Here is a 21,281-nt window from a genome sequence, read left to right on the forward strand (position 1 = left end):
TTGATACCTGAGTGTAAGGGCACATGTAAACATGATCAACAGTGGTTTTTCAATTTCAGATTTGGGATTTTTAATATAAAAAGTAACTAAATACAGTGCACTGATGTGATCATTCATTTAAATCTCAAGTCTGGTGGAAAATTCAGTCCCATCATATAGTGGTTTGTTCCTAAATTTGAATTATGAATTGAAGTAAATGTTACTTTGTTATTATTCACAAAATTATGAGTTTTATGGGAGCACTGAAATAAATTAAGTTGTGCAAGTAACTAAAAAGCATCATCTGCTTACACCATTTGTTAAAAGTGAAGAACAATGTACTATACAATCATAACTTGGAGATCCCTGAAAAATGTCTTCCAAGAATGGACATATCTACCTTTGACCAGCCTTTTCTCTAAATCTATTGTTTTCCCAGGGTTAGTGGCATTTATACAGTTCTTCTCCAGTCTGGTGCTTAATTGTTCAGGTCTCTGACATTTTTGGATGATGTGTTTTTCTGGGCCCAGATGTACATGTAAATGATGAATGATGATATACCATGAGAAAGGCCCACTGATACCAAGAGATGGCCTCGTACTGTGATTGGCAATAGCTTGTGACCTCAGAGCATTATCTGAAGTAATCTCTACTTTAAATACATCATTATAAATTAAATGTCATTTCTGTTAGGATTCCATCGATTCAATTCAAAGTTATCCAGACTTTTGTACTGTAAATATTTACTGAAAATATTCTTAGCCATATGTCTGTGTCCTATTTAAATGATATTGTAGTTAACATCTTCTCTTTTTGACAAATTTCTAATGGCAAGCTTTGTGGTGTAACCACATTTTGTAGAATTACACTGCAAGTTTAATTAATAAATATAAAAGCAATGGGGTAGTTTTAACTCAACTCTTTTTATTATTTTTGAGAATAATCTCTCAAATAAAATGAAAACAAAACAAGGTACAACTCAAGTATGTATTAGAAACCTTCAGTTTAATCTTTACCTTCAAATAACAAGTGATCCAATATATTTAAGACCCTGGCATTACAATATATGATATACAAATAGTACATTTTCATGTATTAATGTTTTACAGCAGTCCTCTGAATTGTCCCCCTTTCTATGAATAAAAAATAAAGCCCAAAACACAAGCTGAAATCCCACAGCTCATATGATGCGTCTGTCAAGCACTTTTTGTCTTATTTAGTCATTTATTTTTGGGGTTTGATTTTTTCATTTCACCTCAGACATATGTTAGTGTTGATAGATCTATCAAACTGAAATATAATGTTCAAAACGTGCTACATGTGCTAGTCACACAACTGTGCTAAATCAAGGCTGAGCAGTGCTCATAGACACCACCTAATTCATGTAGCTCACATAGAAGCAGGAATGTCTGACTAGAAACTATATTCTTTTATTATTTGTTTTGTTTTTACAGTAGTATTATTTCCCTACCGAGCAAACTGAAATACACTGATGGTTTGCTATGCAATAAGATGTTATCAAGGAAATGAAAGTCATTGGGTACCATATGGTACATGGTGCCTCCTATTTACCACTTGCTACATTGCTACATGCGTAAATAAATAAATACACAAATAAAAGCCGTTTTTCTAACAGAATGAATGAAGTTGCTGGTTTTTAAGACAATGTGTCTTTTAGCAGTCTTGTCTGTTGTGTCCTGTGAATGTGCCGGATTCTCCTAGCTAAGACTGTATTGCTGTAATATGAAAGAAGCTGAATATCTGGTTATAATAGGATAATGTAAGTGGTAGACTTTTGTAATATGGGTCTTCCAATTTTCAAAGTATGGGTTTTTGTCAGAAAGTAGTCTTTAGGACCCAGACGGAGCATCAAGCAGAGAGCAGACTTCTTGTTCCTGGGCATTGCTTTCATGAAACTACTGCAGATAACTGATTTTTATAGCATAAGGATGTGGTGATGGAAAATTGAATAATTCTGTTACTGCATATATACTCAATAATGATTGGATTACAGTGTTTGCACAACGTCTAACAAGCAGTTAGCACACATAATTTTATCTGTAGTCTGAAGCTCCTCATTTTACCTTAACTACGTATGAGTGCATGCTAGATGGATTTGACAAATTAAGTGTTTGTACTTTTTTATAAACTCCAGGTATCAATATGTCCTTCCTCTTGGTACCATCTCATGTAGGGAGGAATTAAGCCGCAGATTGATTTGCTAAATGGGCTTTTCATATGAGTAGAGCTGATGTAAGGGTCCTACTCGGCAGAGTGGACGCAGAGGCCCTGATGAAGATATCAGAGCAGAAATTTTAAATTCACCAAGGGAGCAGGAGCTCTTCATTTCACTTTGTGTCTATGGTTTATAGCAGCATGATTTGTGTAAAAGGTGGGCTTAGTATTCTGCTTGAATATGAAGCCAATATATGTGCACATACAGCAACCCACCAATTGTTTTTGTAACAACAGTTGTGTTCCTGGTATTATACCAAGTAACTGTGTAGCTAACTAACCATGAACAAGTTTGGATTGGTAGTGCCCATAGAAGCCCTTAACACATCAAGATAGCCAGCTAATGTTAGCTGTCTAAAGTTCTAAGTTTTCATTATATTCTGTGAATATTTAAAATGCGATGATACTTTTTGTCTGAGTATTGGTATGTGACTGCTTTTGCAGTGTTTCTGCAGGCCAAATGGCTTCATAAAACAATTGAAAACACCTGTTTCTTGTTTATTGGGTTCCAGTCATTCCAAAGTAAGTCCAAGTACGATAAATTGTAAAACTTCACTGAATGACTACAAGCAGGTGTATCTTGCAAAGTGATTTGTCATTTGGCTGGTCCCAGAAGATGTATGTTTTTTGTTAATTTTACACAAGGCACTGAAGATGGCTTCTAAGCCAAAACATCTACACTTGCACTTTGCACATGTACTTATGTTCTGTTAAATTCAATATATTTCTCTCTGTCTGCTGAGGCTAAAAACTCTTGCACTGCCCAATCAAACACTGCACCGAAATTGCCTAGTGAATCTATTCTAACCACTACCTCCCTCTTTTTCTCTCTATCTCTCTCTGTCCCTCTTGCCATTCAGGTAATAAGTACTCCTGCAACCCCATCCCTTATTAGAATTTACCTTGCTTCAATGGACAAGGTGCCTGGGCCACAATTACACTGTAAAACTTGTGATGCCCTTGCCCTGGCTGCTGTTTGACAGACGATCCCCTCACATCCTGTCTGAGCCAACCATACCATCTCTCGGCTGCCAAGCTGCCATTTCAGTGTTAATATTCCACTGCTTTCCACAAGTTCATTGACTGCCTTTTCCTGGGAACAGTGAATAATTTCCCTTTTTTCACAAATAACCCTTGGTTTACTGGTTTTTATATTTCTCTGGAAAACAACATGTTCAGTGCTTTCTGATACGTTCCATTGTAAAAATTCACTGTAACAAGTTTGATTTAAGTTAGTTGCTAAGTTGCTCTGGCAAAATGAATTAATACCCAACACAATCTGTAATAGTCAGCAGTGATGTATCAAACTCATATGTGAAGCAGATAGATTTCCGATACACCTTTTGCACACCATCTGTTTCTCTTTTGATAGCTTGTAACTAATTGTCAACCTTAAAGACTCTGAGGTAAGTAATAGTAGGACATGGAATACCCACAGATTGATCTTCTCCAGTCTAGTTATTAATACTATCACCCAACAGTTTCCAACAACCATTAGCAATAGTAGTTCAGTTTCCACATATTATACCTTACAGTACTTGTCTTCACATGCTCCTACATGTACCATAGAAAAGTCAGCTACTTTTTAGACAAACACTTTTAGCTATAGCTACCCTACTGCCAGTCTCTTATTTTTTGAAATGTAAAACTTAGTACCTTAGTACCTAGTAAATGAGCTGGTTCCCAGTGGGACATGCAAAATACCAGCAAACATTATTGACCCACTGGACCAATGCCAGCTGTCAATCAGCAGAGTACTGATTGACCTGCAGTTGTAGAAGTGAAGCAGAAGGCATCATTGTAGTCCTGAGTCCTGTCTTAAGGTCTATAGCTGCGAACACCAGGATGGAGTTTCTCCTCTCCACATTGAGCCTGTGGGTGCAGTATGGGGTCATGGACTGGCCATGTCATGGACATGTCCCATCATTCACCCATCCCGCATTGTACTAGTCTCTCCTACTGCACAATTTTAACACAATATACGATTGTAAACATTTTACCATGACTGATTAAATTCAAGGTGTGTATGTATATCAGTGCATATTTGCTTGGATTGTGTTTCACAACTTCAGTTGCGGAGAATTTTAACATACAAGATGCACCACACATTTCACACGACTCGAAAGGGTAAACCTGCATAAAACCGCTCTTCTTGTCTTCAACGCTGTTGTTGATGGGCTTTAGGACCCAGGTGTGCGGCATTTGACGCAAAGAAAACTGCCTATTCCTGGGCTCTACTTTCGTACAATCACTGCGCAGATCAACTGACTTTATTTTAAGTATGTCCTGACAACGGATACAAACAATAACATTACCTTATCTATACGTAATAATAATCAGTGGATCTGTGCAGCGTCTGCTCTACACTAATGATCGTGATCAGTTAGCAGATTGTGTGCAGACTTTGAAGTTCCTTATTCCACATGGTGGCCATGGTTTACTATGGTATTCTTCGTCTAAAGGTAAGCTTAATATTCTCTTTAAAATATGAGGTGGATCTATTTCCATGTACAACAGTGCACCAACTTACGGAACAGTAGGTTTTACAAACACTGCTGGTGTTAATCATTATACCTAGGGACTAGCTAGCTAACGTTGAAGGAGTTCGGATTGGTGGCGCCCGCAAGAGCGTCAAACACATGTAAGCAGCTGTTAACCTCAGCAGGTTGGATACATGTGTACAGTGTATAAGATATTCAGTTTAGGTTTAAAACATTTTATGAGTTTATGAGCATTATCGAGTAAGGATCTCCTGTGTGGTTTACACATGACACTGTTATCCGGAAAATCCTGTTTTCTTTGGTACGGCACTTAGGTATGTTGGAGTGGCAAGCAAGCTAGCAGGTAAGGGTATTTACATACGAAACTCACTTGTGATTGAGTCGCATCAGGAGCAGTTTCATGCAGAACTTGAGGGGTGAACTTCATCCCCCGTGTGTTCACGTGAGTTAACTTCGAGATCGTAACAACAGTACGTATAATTTTTTATACCTGAGAATGATTCTTTTGCACCAAACAAAACTGAAGTTGAATTTGATCAGATTGTGTCCATGATGTCGCTTCCTTAAACGTCACTTGTTGTGTTAGTTGGGCAGAGTCCAAAATGTATACGGAAAGGGAATCACTCAGGAACAGTTACCAACCATTTATTTATTTCCCATTTATTTAATACTTGATATAATAAATAATGCAGCCCATCACTAACCACTCCAAGCTATCGATTGGTGAAGTCACTGATTTACAACGTAGGCTATTATGTTTATTGCCTTAAATATTCAAGGCCCTATATAGGAGACTGGAAAGAAGTATACAGTGTTCGCATTGTGGCAAACAGAATATGCACGGGGTGAATTGTAAATTCATCATTTTATTGGTCATTATTCACATAATACCGCAGGAGTATTGACTTAATTCGTTTCAGCTGTGAACTCAACCGCGAGTCGCCTCAAGTAGGAGGAAGCAGGGAAAATTATTGCCGTTGGTTTGTAGGTGTATAGTGTTTACAATTAAGTCGCAGCCGAAGTAATTCCTCCCGTCTCTTCTTTGCAAAGGGAAATACTGATAGCAATTTAATCACACCACATCAAGATATTTGAACCTTGAAAGCTGAATGCATCTAAAAGCTGTGTTCCTTTGTGTTCATTACAATTTGCAGTTGGCTCACGGGTGGCTGGAATGAAAGGAATAGCTAAGACTTTGATCATTTACTGTGTAGCATGTTTGTAACCATATGGTCATACTTTTATCCTATTAGCCTGCATCAATACAACTGTAAGTATGTATAAGATATCAACAGTTAACTTAAGGCTGATTTCCTCCCTTTTTTTCCTTGTAGGAGAGACACCCTCCAGGAGTTGAAAACAGGACGCTAAGAAAAATAATATCAGAAAGTACTGAGCAGCAAAGGATCAGAGTGAGATAAGAGGAAATTAGCACAATGGAATACACATTATAGAGCCAGAGATGGAGTGCTCTACACAAAGAAGTGACTCTCTGGGACCAGTGGGTGATACACCGTGCACTAGGGTTAGTCACGTACATCACCAAACCACGATGCTAATAAAACTAGAGACTGATCTGGGCTCCACCCACTCTGGAGATCCCATGATGCAGCATCCAGTCTGTACAGAGCTTGGAGATGTAACTCATCAGCATCCTGACAAAATTAAACAAGAGGCTGATGAACAAGAGTACATAAAGGCAGAACAGGACTATGATTTGGATTATTCTAATCATCCACAAGTTATTTTTCATCAGAAGAAATGTGAAACTAATGAAACTTCAGTGACTGTGGACACAAATACTGTAATGAATGATGGCGGGGCTAACGACAGCACCAAGAATCAACAACAGAAATGTGCAGGAGATCGAAATCCATGTTATGAAAATGTTGCTCATGACATGCAGATATTGGAAAGTGACTTAAATCAACAAGAATCAAGTAATCAGAGCAGCTTTGCCCAGGAGTGTGTAGCTGGTGACAAAACGTACAACTGTGCTCAGTGTCAAAAGGTTTTCATTAAAGAATCATCTTTAAAACGACACCAGAAAATTCATTTAGATGACAAACCATACAAGTGTACCCAGTGTGGGAAGCAGTTTAATTGGGCATCTAAATGCAAAGATCACCAAAAAGTTCACTCTAGTGAAAGACCACACAAGTGCTCCCAATGTGAGAAGTCTTTTAGGCGGGTGTCTGATTTAAATCAACACCAGAAGATTCACTCAGGTGAAAAACCATACATGTGTACCCAATGTGGGAAGTCTTTTAGCCATGGATCTACTTTAGCACAGCACCAGATATCTCATTCAGGAGAAAAAACATTTAAGTGTACCAAGTGTGACAGGTGTTATAAGCATGCCTCTACTCGCAGGCAACACGAAAGGACTCATTCTAGTGAAAAACCTTATAAATGTAACCACTGTGGGAAGGGTTTCAGTTACACATTTCTGTTAAAAGAACATCAAATCCTTCATTCAGGAAAAAAACCATATGTGTGTTCAGATTGTGGAAAGGGTTTTGCTCAGAGAACGTATTTAAAGCAACACCAGAGAATTCATGTAAATGGAATGATATACAAGTGTACCCAATGCGGGAAGGATTTTCGTCAGAAATCATATTTTACACGACACATGATGAGTCATTCTAGTGAAAAACCATACAACTGTAACGATTGTGGGAAGATTTTCAAACAGGTGAATGATTTAAGACGCCATCAGAAAATTCACTCGGGTGAAAAACCGCACAAGTGCACTGTGTGTGGGAGGTGTTTTCAGCGTGTTTATGGTCTAAAAGAACACCAGAGAATACATTCAGATGAAAGACCATATAAATGTACTATGTGTGGGAAAGGCTTTCATCATGCATCGACTCTAAAACAACACCAGATAACCCATTCAGATGAGAAACCATATAGCTGTGTCCAGTGTGGGAAGTGCTTTATACATACATCACATTTTAAGGAACACCAGAGAATGCATTTGGGTGATAAACCATTTAAGTGTACTTTGTGTGACAAGTGTTTTACTAGTTCATCTACATTAAAAGAACACACAAAACGTCATTCAGGTGAAAAACCACATGTATGTGCCCAGTGTAAGAAGGGCTTTTCTCGGGCGTCCCATTTAAAGGAACACCAGCGAGTTCATTCAGGTGAAAAACCATACAAGTGTGCAAAGTGTCAGAAGTGTTTCACTCATTCATCTACTCTAAAAAACCACCAGAAAATTCATTCGGTTGAAAAACCATAGAAGTGTGAGGAATGATGGAAGTAGTAATCCAACATAAGTAATCTAAAAAATTGCAAACACAGCTGTGGAACCATGAAATTTAAGAGTATTTCTTGAGCATCTAAAATGACCAGTAATGTAGATGGAAAAACTGTATAATATAATTTAAAAAATTAAGTGCTCTTTGACATGCAAAAGCAGCTTGAGTCCAAATCGTATGGACATGTTTAAACAAAGAATGGTTGCCAAATTTTGGTCATGCATCTTTTTTGTGTAAAGCATTTTGTTTTAAAATGATCAGTTGTTTTGTGTGTTTGAATATGTGTGTGGTTGAAAATGAAGGCCTCATCACCAAGAAACAATATCTGTTACTTGAAAAGGCATTTACAAAGTGTGACTAATACCTAGATCATGTCTTGAACAGTTAAGGTATTTTTTATGCATAAATGACAATGAGTGAAACTTAATATTAAATGTAGTACTGATGCAAATGATAACAGGGACATACAAATGATTTATTTTTTATTTTTCTTTTTTTTGTGTGTGTTAGGTCATCTGCACTGAAGTGCACTTTCTGTGTTGCAGTAATGGATTTGATTCCAAGCCTCCCTGTGATGAAATGGTTCATACATGTTGTCATTTAGAATAAAGAATTTTGCTATTTTTGTATTAAATTTTGAATAACTTATATGACACCTACCCTAGAATAAATGATGTATCAAAATTAGATGTGTAGATAGATTAGATGTGTACTTAGTCTGTGCATGCTTCTCCGTAGAAGACGTTCTTAGATTGTTTCTGCATCAAACAAAATGTCCATCATAACATACCTTATTTGTTGTTCATGCATAAAACATATTAACATATGACTGCATTTTGTTAAATGCATAACAAAATCCCGTACACTGTCTGCATTGATTTAGTGCAATAACTGATCCAATTGTGTTATTAAGACCAGCACACTCTCAGACTGGTGGAGCAGGAGGGTTTGAGTGAATTGACAGATATACTGTATTCCGCTTCAGTGGTGCTTCATGAGACCACATCCAGGGAGGACAGGAGTGTTTGAAGTGGGGGATCCTAGGTTTCCTATACCCAAACTACCCAAACAAAACCTCCCACACACATAGCAATATCTGTGGGAGACAATATAGCCACCACTGCAACCATCCTAACGGACATTGGCCCTGCTTCCAATGACAAGGAGGGGAAGGTGAACCTGAACCCAGTACTGAGGCACTGATTTCTACTGACATAATGTCTGTCTATACCTCAATTAAGGCTTAATTTTAAAAAGGTCCCAGCAAATTAATGGAATGCAGTGTCGGATGTGTGTATTGGACCTGAAATAACACTAGAGAGCGCTCTATTACTGATTACCACTGGCAAGATAATTTAGGAGGAGAGAGATTTTGGAAGTGGTATCGGTATTACATATTGTCAAAAGAAAAGAAAGACTCCCACACTGTTTGAATTATTGAAAACAGCAGCATTATATAGCTGTATGAATACCAGTATAACAAATAGTACAAGTTAATTCTATACCTTCATCATTTATCACCAATAGATTTTTAAAATGTGGCTACTGATGTCTTGTTATTTTTTTGCAAAATAACATGAAAAAACAAATAGAAAGAAAGTCACCTGTGTTTTCTATCTGTTCTGTTCTTGTTCAGCTCTGCTTGGATTCTTTTAAGGAAAATGCATCACTATTACTGTCCAATGATCCTGGCACATTGGGCAGTTTGTTTGGCATGACGTTTGTATCTCTTCGTTAATTGCATCAATAAAACGGCTAATTACATATCATTGAGTGGATCACAACAACTTACTTGATGTTTTAAGGTGAGGCCGCAGACATGGCTCCACTGAGAATATTGTGACCATTTTTGTTTAATTTCCTTCAGAAATTTCACAATGCCTAGTAAACATTTTGGTGACAGCATGAAAAGCAAGGATTGTAGGTGATAGCAGTACTGTCCCCTCTTACTGAGTTTCACATGCCTGTCTGGAGAACCCCTGTGCCAATGGGGGCACATTTCTAGAGGACTGCACATAGTTGTATGTTTTTGACCTTATTTAATAATACAGAATTGCTGTAACTAACAATTATGCTAAAATGTAAAGAACGGAAAAGAGACAAGGGAAGTGTTAATAGACATTCCAGTCCGGTGTTAAATGCTTGATTGACACAGTGGGTGTGAGGTGCTAACTGAGGGAAAGTGAAAGATGGGTCATTGAAATTAAGTGGGATGTCACCGCAGTAGTGTAGAGGACTGTTCCTCTGCTCTCTGAAGTGAGAGGCTCAGCAACCTCTAGGGGTACTATCATTATTGATGACACACAAACATAGACATCACAGACATGAACTCCACCATACAACAAAAACATCTTTTTATCTGTCCATACATTCTTCTTCTGTGCCCTTTGTCCCTTCTATATATCCCTATGTGCTCTATTTTTTTAAGCTTCTTTCAAAACCACATTCCTGCTCTTACATGTATGCAACATGACACCAAAGTCAAACAAGGACATTGCCATTCATTCACATTTATTTTTACATACTGACTGAAAGAAAATACCAAAACAAAAAATAACAGTTAATTGATTTCAGTTTTACATACTGAAAAAATAAAGGTACATTTGCAGTGCACCTTGGATTTGCTGCTGCAATGGCTGGGCAGTTTATTTAGTAGTAGTATTCTGTTTATTTCTATCCATGTCTTCTCTCTCTCTCTCTGTCTATTTCTCACTTTGTATTAATTTGTCTGTTTCTTCTTGTCCATGCTCTTTCCATCTTTCTCTCTCTCTCTCTCTCTCTCTCTCTCTCTTTCTTTCTCTCTCTCTCTCTCTCTCTCTCTCTTTCTCTCTCTCTATCTCTCTCTCTCTCTCTCCCCCTCTCTGTGTACTGAGAGCAGACCTGGAGCAGTGTGAGGAAGAAGTAGTTCAATTGCTTCTGTTATAAATATTTCTACAAGCAGCACTGCGGCATGTATGGGGGCCACCTGGTATCTATGATGTCCCCTTTGTCAACAGTATGAAATGCAGATGATACAAGACTGGGTTCAAGATTCAAACAAGTCAAATTTGTTTACACTCTTTAAATTGAAGAACCACTGAAAGGATTTTTCCAAAACCAAATTTTCATTGCTAAAATGGTTGGAGCTTATTTTACCTTGTCAATTACATATTTACTACATACAATTCAGGTGTTACGTGGCTTTCCAGGAACAATTGAATTTTTATTCACTTTTGACTTAAATTCAGTTTCAGCATATTGGGTCATGTGTATAATGGTGGGTATATTTCATGAACAATATGGACTATTATACCATTCAGTTGTCTTTCATATTGGAGTCCGCTGACATTTAACTGCACCATTAAGGGTTTTTTGAACAGTATCATCCCTTTACAGTTCTTTTGGTTTGTCAGCTTGTGAGGAATTGTTTTCATTTTATTTCCTGTGAAGAGCAGACATTTCTTTGCAAGCACTCCATTTACTGATTGTTCCAAAATACAGTATAGGGGCCTTTGATGTCAATGTTAGGGCCTGTATTTTGTCTTTGCTGTAAGGTTTGATCTCAATCTCTCATTCCTGTAGCACTGAGCATTCAGTCTCACATTGATGCCTCTCTCCTCAGAAGTACAGGGAATATCAGTGAACCCGTTTGAATAACAAAACAATAACAGCAGACTACTGCTGGTCTGACCGAGACACCCTGGGGACTCAATGCAAGCTCCCACCAAGAGTCTGTTTTCAGAAGCAATGTAGCATGCTACCAGCTTGATTAACTAGTTCTATGGTGCATGTTCTATGGTGCATTCATTTGTTAGATCACCTTTTATAACATAGCAAATGGTTATAAAAGTAATAGATTTGGATCACAACCATAGTGAATTCTGTCTCCTACTGAAACCTATGGCCAAAGCCTTTATAACCTGCTGCCAGCTAACACATCACTGGTACATATGATGTGCAGTTTTGTATATCACAGTCATTTTCCATTATGACATATTTTAATTGAGGAGGTTCATATGGAGGAGACAGCAACATAGAAGACAACACTGCATTTCTGGGACACAACGTGGAATTTTTTCAGACTCTTGCTTTCCATATGCCTCCATTTAGACCCCTTTCCCTGGCTCTCTGTACCTGAGAGACAATTGCATCATCATTACCCAACAGATAATTTGAGGGCAAACCTAGGTACAAACTAATGGCTACATGGAAACACATGATGGTAAATGTCTCTCCTGGCATATCCCTTCTCTAGAATGGCAAAATCCATTAATTCATGATGAACAAAAACCTCAATTCCTCATACATATGCACTTTTTCCATGCTTATATCGAGAATTAACATATTTAAGATGAAGTAATTGTACCGCATTTGTTATTATATACATCACATAAGCAAAACATGAGTTAAAAGTTATGCATCCTTCATATGTCATTGTTTCATTTTGTCTTGTTCAGGGATTCCAGTCTACCAGTCTTTAGAAAGTTGGGATTTGTCAGAAACGGCATAAAAACTGAGAAAACACCCCACTAAACTTCAGTTCTGCCTCGCTGCACAGCTTTCCTGTTATGGTATGTAATCTTGATACTATCTGGCAACACATTCCAGGACAGACACTTCTCTTGTCATGACAAGTGACATTGCATATACACATCAGCGTGGTAACAATAGGCTGAAAGGTTGAAGCTGTTTAGTTGTAGATGCAGTTATCCTTAAGTTTACAAGCAAAAAAGTCAGCCTTGATCTTGGTCAATCCAAGCATTCTGTGTTCTGCTGTCTTCTTCTGAAGAGTGAGTGAGGGCTCCACTACCTGTAACAGTAAGCCCCGTAGAGACGCTGGGTCTTGTTAGGGAAGCCAAAATTGCGCACCCCCGGATCGGGCAGGCCTCCACAGCGCTTCCTGGGAGTGGTGATAGGGAAGCGCACGCTGCCGTCATGCAGCCAGCCTCCGTCACAGTGGTCTAAGCCTCTGAAGCGCCAGGCCGAATAGAGCTGCCCAACTCGGGCAAGCTCTGCCCCCTTCTCCCTGCAAGCCTCCAGTGCTTTGGGAAAGCTAAGCTGCCCCCCAACAAAAAACACATTCCCTGAGAAAGGAAGGAAAAAAGAGGCACACAGTCACTTTCTGCTCCTACTTTTGTCTCTTTCATTACTGTGATAAAATACTATATAACAGGGGTTGGCAGTCCTGCTCCTGGCTTGCCACGGTCTGGCTGATTTACTGAGTATCTCTGAAAGGAGTTGCACAATAATTGATTGCATAAAAAATTATAATTGCATTGCATAACTTGCATAATAAATGAATCCAATAAGTGATCAAATTGCTACAGCTGCCTTCTAAAGGTCCTTTTAAAAAGGATCTGCATCTAGACTGGACTACTATGATACAGTTTTATTACAATGATCAAATGCCACTGTAAATCCCAGAAATTCTGCTCAAAACACTACTTATAGAATCTCAGCAAAAACACAAATGGCCATATTTCACTAGTACTAGCATCTCTTCACTGGCTACCGGTAAATTATCAGATTAATTTCTAATTCTGTTCATTTGTAAGTCTTGAACTTTTAAGTCCTATTTGTAACAGTAATTAGTCCCTATCAACCCTCCTTAGATTGCTTTGTTTACAAGAGGTGGCCCGGGAATCAGATACAATCTCAATTTTTAAGTCTATCTTAAAATCTTAGTCTCTATCTTATATCTCTCTATCTCTATCTCTATCTCTATCTTATAATCTCACATTAGAGTTTATAGTCAAATTGGGTGCTGAGATCAGGGGTAGCGCTTAGCAATAGCATATTCCTGGCGCTATGAATTGTACTTGCTATTCCCTCATTTCTAATAGGATTGCCCTGTGTTTTCAGCAGGTCAGTGTGGGAGAGTCTTGGATCATCCTCATGCCCACTGGTGATAATCTTATTCCTCACCTCCTCCTTTTGTATACTACCATAAGTTATCTTTGCTGAGGCTACAAAATGCACTGCCCCATAAAACACCACACTCAAATTGCACAGTCATCCTATTCTAATCACTAATCTCTCTCACCTCTCTCTTCCTCTCTGTCCCTCTTTCCATTCTCTCAACAAGTGCTCCTGCAGTCCTGCCTCCTGGTTATGAACATTTACCTAGCCTCAACAGACCAAATGCTTGGACCATTGCTGCATTTCAAAACTCATTATGTCCCTGCCCTGGGCACTGTTTGACTGAAGGTCCCACTCACATCCTGCCTTGCCTATGCCATTCTTGTCTCAAAATTCAACTGTTTTCCAAGAGTCAGCTGACAGCCTTTTCTCCAGGACAAAGAATAATTTCCCATTTTTACCCAGTTGGTCCTGGGTTTTCTGGTTTTCGAATTCTGCTGGAAAACACAATATGTTCAGCACGTTGTGACAGTTTCACTAGTATAAATACACTATAGCAAAATATGATTAATTTATAAATTGATTGATTGATTTGTCTGTGTGTAATAGCCTAAATTACTTCATAAAAGGGAATTACTACCCGACACAATCTGTAATAATTAATTTTAAATAAATTAATTAATAATCATGTATTACATATTATTTTTATTCACTTGGTGTGGACAAAGGCAGAATAATTCCTGATACTACCTTATATCCATAATACCATAATAAAATTTGATTGATTTATTGATTGATTGTTTCTCTGTCTGCAATATCTTAAATTATTCCAGAAAAGGAATTATTACCCAACACAATCAGTAAGAGTTAAGTCATGTTAGCTGCATTGTTCCAGAGTAAGAGCCGACCCACTCTTCACACTGCCTAAAATTCTTTTCATCAAACATAAAGTTCAGGCTGTTTCAATATTGAATTAAAATCCATACACAAACATTGTAGCCCATCACAGTTTCCAACAACAGTTAGTAATAATTGCTCAGTATTTGCATATTGTAACTCATCATTGCATGCATTTGGCATGAAAATTAACTCCTTTCGAGACTTTAAACACTTCTTTGGCTACTACCTCTACTCTGCCAGTCTCCTTTTTGAACTTAGGTTTTTTTTTTCAATGAATGAACTGGCACTGGTGTGACAGGCAAAATCCTGAGATTTGACAATAGCACCAAACATTGCTGAGCCCCTAAGGATTAACAACACCTGTCAATCAGCAGAGTACTGACTGACCTGCAGTTGTAGAAGTGAAGCAGAAGGCATCATAGTAGTCTCGACTCCTGTCTTTGGGTCCATAGCTGCGAATTCCAGGTCGGAGTTCTTCCCCCCCGCATTGTGCCCGCGGGTGCAGTATGGGGTAATGGACTGTGCCATCGTTCAGCCATCCCGCATTACACCAGTCCAGTCCCTCTGTCCAGGCTATTGAATTCAGAGAACATCATTAGTATCATAATTTCTTAAATTACTCTCATGTAGGACATTATTAAACACTGGGAAAATTAAAGAGGATCTCTCCTAGAGCACAGTTGATTGACAAGATTAATTTCATTCAGTGCATGGATGCTAGTTTGTGTACATTTGCTTGGCTGCTTTTTGAGGAACTTAAATTTCATATTATTTTATCACATGATTTACATAACAAAGAATTAAACGAATTCTCATCACCCAGAAACCCCCCAAACACCACAGCATAAACACAATTACAAAAACAGGTCTTCTGCTCCAAGTTTTGACATGGCTCAGTGCACAAACACGGCAAGCTACTCAAGGATAAAAGGCTTATACTGCCAACATGTAAATACATTCACGTTTAAAAAATAAGTCGGCCACTCAGTATGTGTTCATATTAATGTGACACAACTCACAACTGGAAAATTTGCCCACTTGACCTAACACACTGAAGAGACGCTCCTCCAAATCAGTTGAAATGGACCCAGTGTTTCCTCTATTACCTTAAATAACTTAGCCCGTTGAATTATTATTTTAGCATCTGAACCCAATGGGATTTCCCAGATGTTCTTTTTGCTAAACTAAGTAGTAAAAAATAAAACCCTGCAGTCTTTCCAACCTCTTTGTAACTCTCGATGGCTCCCATATAACAATATACAGTTGGCTTCACACAACAGGGTGCCTTATATATCTGTTTCTTAACAAGCACATGCTCTATGAATATAAAGTAATTTTGAAAGTCCACCTGTGAACTCTGGTTACAGGGGTGAATTACTTTGGCATCACTAATGGCCACCAGGCCTACTGTACACAAAACTTTTGTATAATGCACTGAAAGAACACAAAGGACAAAATCTTAAGGATGGCAAATTTTATTCAGTATAACTGAGTTAAGCAAGTGGCAGATGACTTCAGGTATCATTTTTGAGGTATTTATTCATTAAGGTAGGAAAACAAATGTATAACTAATGCAGTGCATAGATACACTGTATCCAAAGTCTCCGCCATATGCTTCCCACCAGCCAATGGGAGTCTGACCCTCAACATTTTTGATACTGATATTGATTTTTGATATTGATATTAGGCATGTATTGACATTAGGCATGAATATAAAATAATCCAGATCATCAAATTGTGTTAAATTTCAGGACTAAAGGATCCAGGTAATTTTGTTTGGATTAAGTATTTTGAAATGGCAAAACTGACCAAATTGTGGTAGATTACACTTCTCTTCTACAATTCCACTGTACATTCTGGGTTACAAATAAAAACTCACTCAATGAATTTGTTGTTTTCTTGGTCAGAATCCGGTTCTTAATTGAAAAGAACCTACTACCTCACCTCTGTACAGCTGCTGATATGTTGCTAGAGTAGCATCCTGTCCATTGCAAGCCTCTTTGGCTTCCTGGTAGGTGAATTTGTAGCGGCCATTACTACTTTGATAAGGAAACACAAGCCCTGGAAGGAACATTGGTAAAATTTGTAACTAAAATTAACAAAAGTTTTTTATTTAAAAAATGGCACTATTTGTTAACTGTACACATACTTAGTGTGAAAGTAAAATTCCTGTTTGCCAGAACATGTGTACTATGAAATACGGTGATTTTTGTCATTGTGCGGGTACATTCTACCTTCTATCCTTAAGGTAAGGATAACACTCTCATCTTCGATTCCATTGACAAGCTCACAGCGGTATCTGCCATCATCCTCCAGGTCCAGGTTGCTGATGCGCAGAGAGGCGTCTAGCGCATGTGCCCGGCGTAGCGATGCTCTGGGACCCAACAAGCCGTAGCCCTTCTGCGCGTGTCCATTTGTGATGAGCACAATGTTTTCAACTCCTTGGTGAAGAGGTTCCACCTTTGTCCACTTCACCTTGTACCGGGGAGGTTTGGCTTGCAGCAAACATGGAAGAGTGATGTTTGATCCTCGAGGTGCGGTTATTTCAGCATAGACGGGTGGCTCAAGAAGGTACCGTAGTTTTTTCTGCACTGCAATTCAGTTAATTAGGACAAAAAAAAAACTCAAAAAGTGTATTCAGAGGAAGTCATGTCAGATATTCATACATCCTCAGAGTCTTTGAAACTATTCGTGGCCTACAAATACACACCTACCCACAAAACAAGTCATGAATTTAAAGACTCTGTATGACCAAGGTGATTTATATTGGGAAAGAATACAGTCTTTAAATTGCTTCCTGTGTGTGTGTGTCTGATTAGTGTGGTTGTTTCAGTCTTTCCAGCCAAAATTCAAAGCTGCTTTCTCACTTAATGAGATGGTACAGTCTACCTGAAAAGTCAATTTTATTCTGTATAACTGAAGTGATTCTTTTGTCACTTGGTGAGTATTATGCACACACATGAAAAATCTGATGACCCAGAACCAAATAGTCTGAAAATCAAGAAAAATCAGGATGCAGCCCACACTTAGTGGTAGTGTGGGTGTCTCCAATTTGAGCCTTTATGGACATTTCTGACAAATGTGGTCACTGGTTTTACTTAAATCAAAGCAGCTGATAATAGTAACCAAGCTGACTGGACAGGGTAGTATTCCTTTGCCTGTGACTTCAGTATCATCGTGCATTTTTAGAATCCATTAGCAGCCAGAGGAGACTGTATTATTAAGACTTGTATCACCCAGAGACTGTATTATTAACATTTGTATCATTCAGAGATTGTATTATTAAGATTTATATCATCCAGTCAAGTTCTGAATAGTGTGAAAGCCCGACACTGACTGATTTGGGAGGAGCTGGTTGAGGTATGGCCAATATGAGAGAACTCCAGGCTAACCCCTACTGTGTGGGAGCAATTCACAGACACTTGCTAAGTTGGGGTGTGACAAACATAAGTGGAAGAGTTTAGGTTACATACTATTTGCGCTTTCTTTACAAATGAACCCTAATTACCTCAGGCTAATTGAGTTGTTAACTTGTGTCAATGGTTTTAGTAATAAAGCTGTGGGTAACTTGTTTATAAGAAGTTAATGTGTAAACTCCCCCCCTTTCTCCTTGTGAATTACTAGTTAAAATGTCCTTTTGAAGAGTAAGTGCTTTTCAGTTGCGGTGATATGCTGGTGGTGAAATCTTCTTGGATTATTAAAAATGATGAATGTTGTTCATTTAATAGCAACATACTGTATATATTCTGTATGTTAATGTCAGATAAAATAATCAATGAGCGGCATATGGAAAAAGAGGCATTTATAAACACAAAGGTAGGCAAACCGCTCCACAGCCAGACTGACTGACTGACAGACTAACTCACCCTGTTTTTGATGCTGAAATACAGCTGATGCCCACGTGAAGCAGGTGGCAGCAAACAGCATGGCAGCTGCGCTGTGCATGATGGGACGGGACACACAAGTCCACCCTCTCCGTCCGTATAATGAAGACATAACATTAGACACATAACCATCTTTATAGTTAGACTTTTATCAAGACCAGTGATGGTGCTATTTACACGTTACATGAAAGTTAGATTTGTGTAGAAAGTTTTGTTACATGAAAATGACCCTTTCTCAAGTTAGGTGTATACAATTTTAGAATAATAAAATAATCAAATTGAGTTCTAAGTCATTGCATCTTTATAATAATCATGTCCATACCCCTGAAAGAAGATACATCAAGCCAATCTTTTTTATAAAGTCCAGTGGTTGTGTTTCCATTATAGCTCATTCGTCTTTGATGCTGCACAACTTTCATAGACAAGCACCACAGAGAGTTTCACTTGTTCTGTCTGTTTTTCTCTACAGATTTCCAGCTATGAGAGCAGCTCTGTCATGGAGATGTCTACATCTGAAGAACAGTGATACACCTCCCTCTCTTCATCCTGGTCAGCAGGTATGGCTATAGTTCACATTTCTACAATTATGTTAATATTTTCACAGCAGAAATATCCATTCCACTCCACCAATGTTCAGTGATTTCATCATATAGCTCAATTTGACCATTCCTACAGAGCTCACAGCAAATGCTCCTGTAACAAGTTTCCTTTTATGCTAACTTCACAGATCTCACGATTACTCATTCAACAACAATTGCATCCCTAGAGATGTGCTCATACTGTTGAAATGAAAGAAGCTCTAACCTGCTGAAGTTGATGTGGACAATGTTGCTCTGAACTCCTCTTTCTTTGAAAGCAGTGATTGTTCATCCAAACATGTTCAGTTCCTGGTGATGGGGCTGGTGATGGAGTGTGCAGGACACAGACAATTTCAAAAGGCAGCAGCCTTCTTTCTGAGCAGTGGGTTGCTCTATCTCTCTCTCCCTCTCTCTGTATCTCTCTCACTCCTTCTTGCTTACTGTGGGCTCTAGTCAGTTCTCATGTGTCCCAGGCCGGGAGACGAGTAAACAGCCTTGTCTCCTCTATGTTCCAGATGTTAATTAGATAGTGACAGCCATCCATTGTTCACGCCTGCTGCCTCTTTCCTCTGCAGCTCAATATGAGGGCAGGGGATAGTGGGAAATGAATAAACAGCAAATGGGGAAAAAAGACGGTGGTGTTGTCAGACTTTAAGAGACACATAAGCTGCTTTATCCTCTGATGCAGAGTGAGATGGCATTGGTTGAATGCCAGTTGAACGATGGTGGAATGCAGCGTGACCGACTGGAATAGTCAATTGGATATTTGGTTTTCATACTGTAGTTAAACCTGAAGTCATTGAAATGACTCTTTTGTCATGATTGAGGATGATGATGGTCCCAGGTGGCTCAACTGGCAAGGCGTTGTTTTTGAGCGCAAGCTGGGCCCTACGGCCGGGTTTTGAAACTGGCCATGCCATTTGCCTACAATAACCAGGAACAGGATTGCATACAGCAATCCTACAGGGGCTCACTTCCAAAACAGGATTGCAGACAGCAGAACAAACCAAATTTAACAAAATGATGTGCACACGTAAAAAAATCAGATGACCCAGAATCAACGTCCTTACAATGAGTAAGAACAGAGTCAGTTCACTATATTGTTAGCAACAGCTTGGGTATCACAAATTTGAGCCTTTCCATACTTTTCTGAAAAATGTCACTGCAGCAAAGAATGCTTTTACTTAAATCAAAGCAGTTGGAGGCGCCACATGTGGTTCGTGTGCTAGTACATATTAAAACTTAATCTGCTGAGGTACCCTTGGGCAAGGTACTTGGATAGCATGTAAAAATTGTAACCTATGTAAGTCTCTCTGGATGAGAGCGTCTGCTAAATGACTGCAGTGTAATGTAAATGTAATGTGTTTACTGTCTGCTAGATCTTACTGTATTGTTCCATATAAAATTTCCAAGTGTGAACAGGATAATTTAGGCATATCCATTTTGAGAAATACTTAATTGCATTACATAATAATATTACTTAATTGCAATGCATAATTTCTCAAACAACATGACAAATGTTGAATACATTTTTGTGTTGTACAGCAGTACATATAATGTGGTCACATTTTATTTGCCTTTTATTGAGAATGTTATTGCCCGTTAAAGTCACACAAAAATAATTTTAATGAAAATTGTGGACAACATAATAACGACATTATAAATGATTAACATAAAACCATGCTGTCAGTATATAACACTGTTACTCTCTGAGCATGGTTGTCACTTGTCATAGAAGACTGGAGAAACTGGTTTTTGCAGTAAAGGGAAAATTGTTTTTTGTTTGTTCAAAGTCAAGCTGCATTGAATTACACCTCTGTGTGATAAGGTGCAGTACCCTATAGAGTCAAGGCATTATGCCAATATTATGACACACGGAAAAGCAAACATTTTTAGTTTTGACCAGCTTTTGTTCCATCTTGCACCATGTTCTATGAAGAGGAGACTGCATGAGATGTGGTTTCCTCTTACTGGGCAACCTAAACACAATGCCCACATTGTAAGAGCTACAATCTCCTTTTCCTCAACGAGGGCAGCATGCACACAAACACAAGGAGAAAAAAATGTTTCAAGTAAAATCAAATAATGGAATTCCAC

General features: G+C 38.5%; 2 protein-coding genes across 3 annotated transcripts; one reads left to right on the forward strand and one right to left on the reverse strand.

Moving 5' to 3' along the window:
* The first annotated feature begins 4,492 nt into the window (after positions 1-4,492).
* Positions 4,493-9,640, forward strand: LOC118784454 (zinc finger protein 501-like). The gene is made up of 4 exons (XM_036538690.1): positions 4,493-4,676; positions 6,050-7,295; positions 7,365-7,699; positions 9,621-9,640. Exons 2-4 carry the CDS (start codon positions 6,178-6,180, stop codon positions 9,638-9,640), a joined length of 1,473 nt encoding a protein of 490 aa, XP_036394583.1. The 5' UTR covers positions 4,493-4,676; positions 6,050-6,177.
* A 2,695-nt stretch (positions 9,641-12,335) lies between these two features.
* hapln2 (hyaluronan and proteoglycan link protein 2) lies at positions 12,336-19,625 on the reverse strand. Of its 2 annotated transcripts, none has more exons than XM_036539060.1 (6): positions 19,411-19,625; positions 18,589-18,695; positions 16,957-17,313; positions 16,667-16,783; positions 15,110-15,295; positions 12,336-13,047 (listed from the first exon to the last, which is right to left on the reverse strand). In XM_036539060.1, the coding sequence occupies exons 2-6, from the start codon at positions 18,665-18,667 to the stop codon at positions 12,770-12,772; spliced, it is 1,017 nt and encodes a 338-aa protein (XP_036394953.1). In that variant the 5' UTR covers positions 18,668-18,695; positions 19,411-19,625; the 3' UTR covers positions 12,336-12,769. The 2 variants fall into 2 exon arrangements, with proteins under 2 accessions (XP_036394953.1, XP_036394952.1); XM_036539059.1 differs by having other exon boundaries at positions 18,589-18,701.
* Between the last annotated feature and the right edge of the window lie 1,656 nt (positions 19,626-21,281).

The sequence above is a fragment of the Megalops cyprinoides genome, chromosome 10 (genome assembly GCF_013368585.1).
Source record: "Megalops cyprinoides isolate fMegCyp1 chromosome 10, fMegCyp1.pri, whole genome shotgun sequence".
Taxonomy (NCBI): Eukaryota; Metazoa; Chordata; class Actinopteri; order Elopiformes; family Megalopidae; genus Megalops; species Megalops cyprinoides.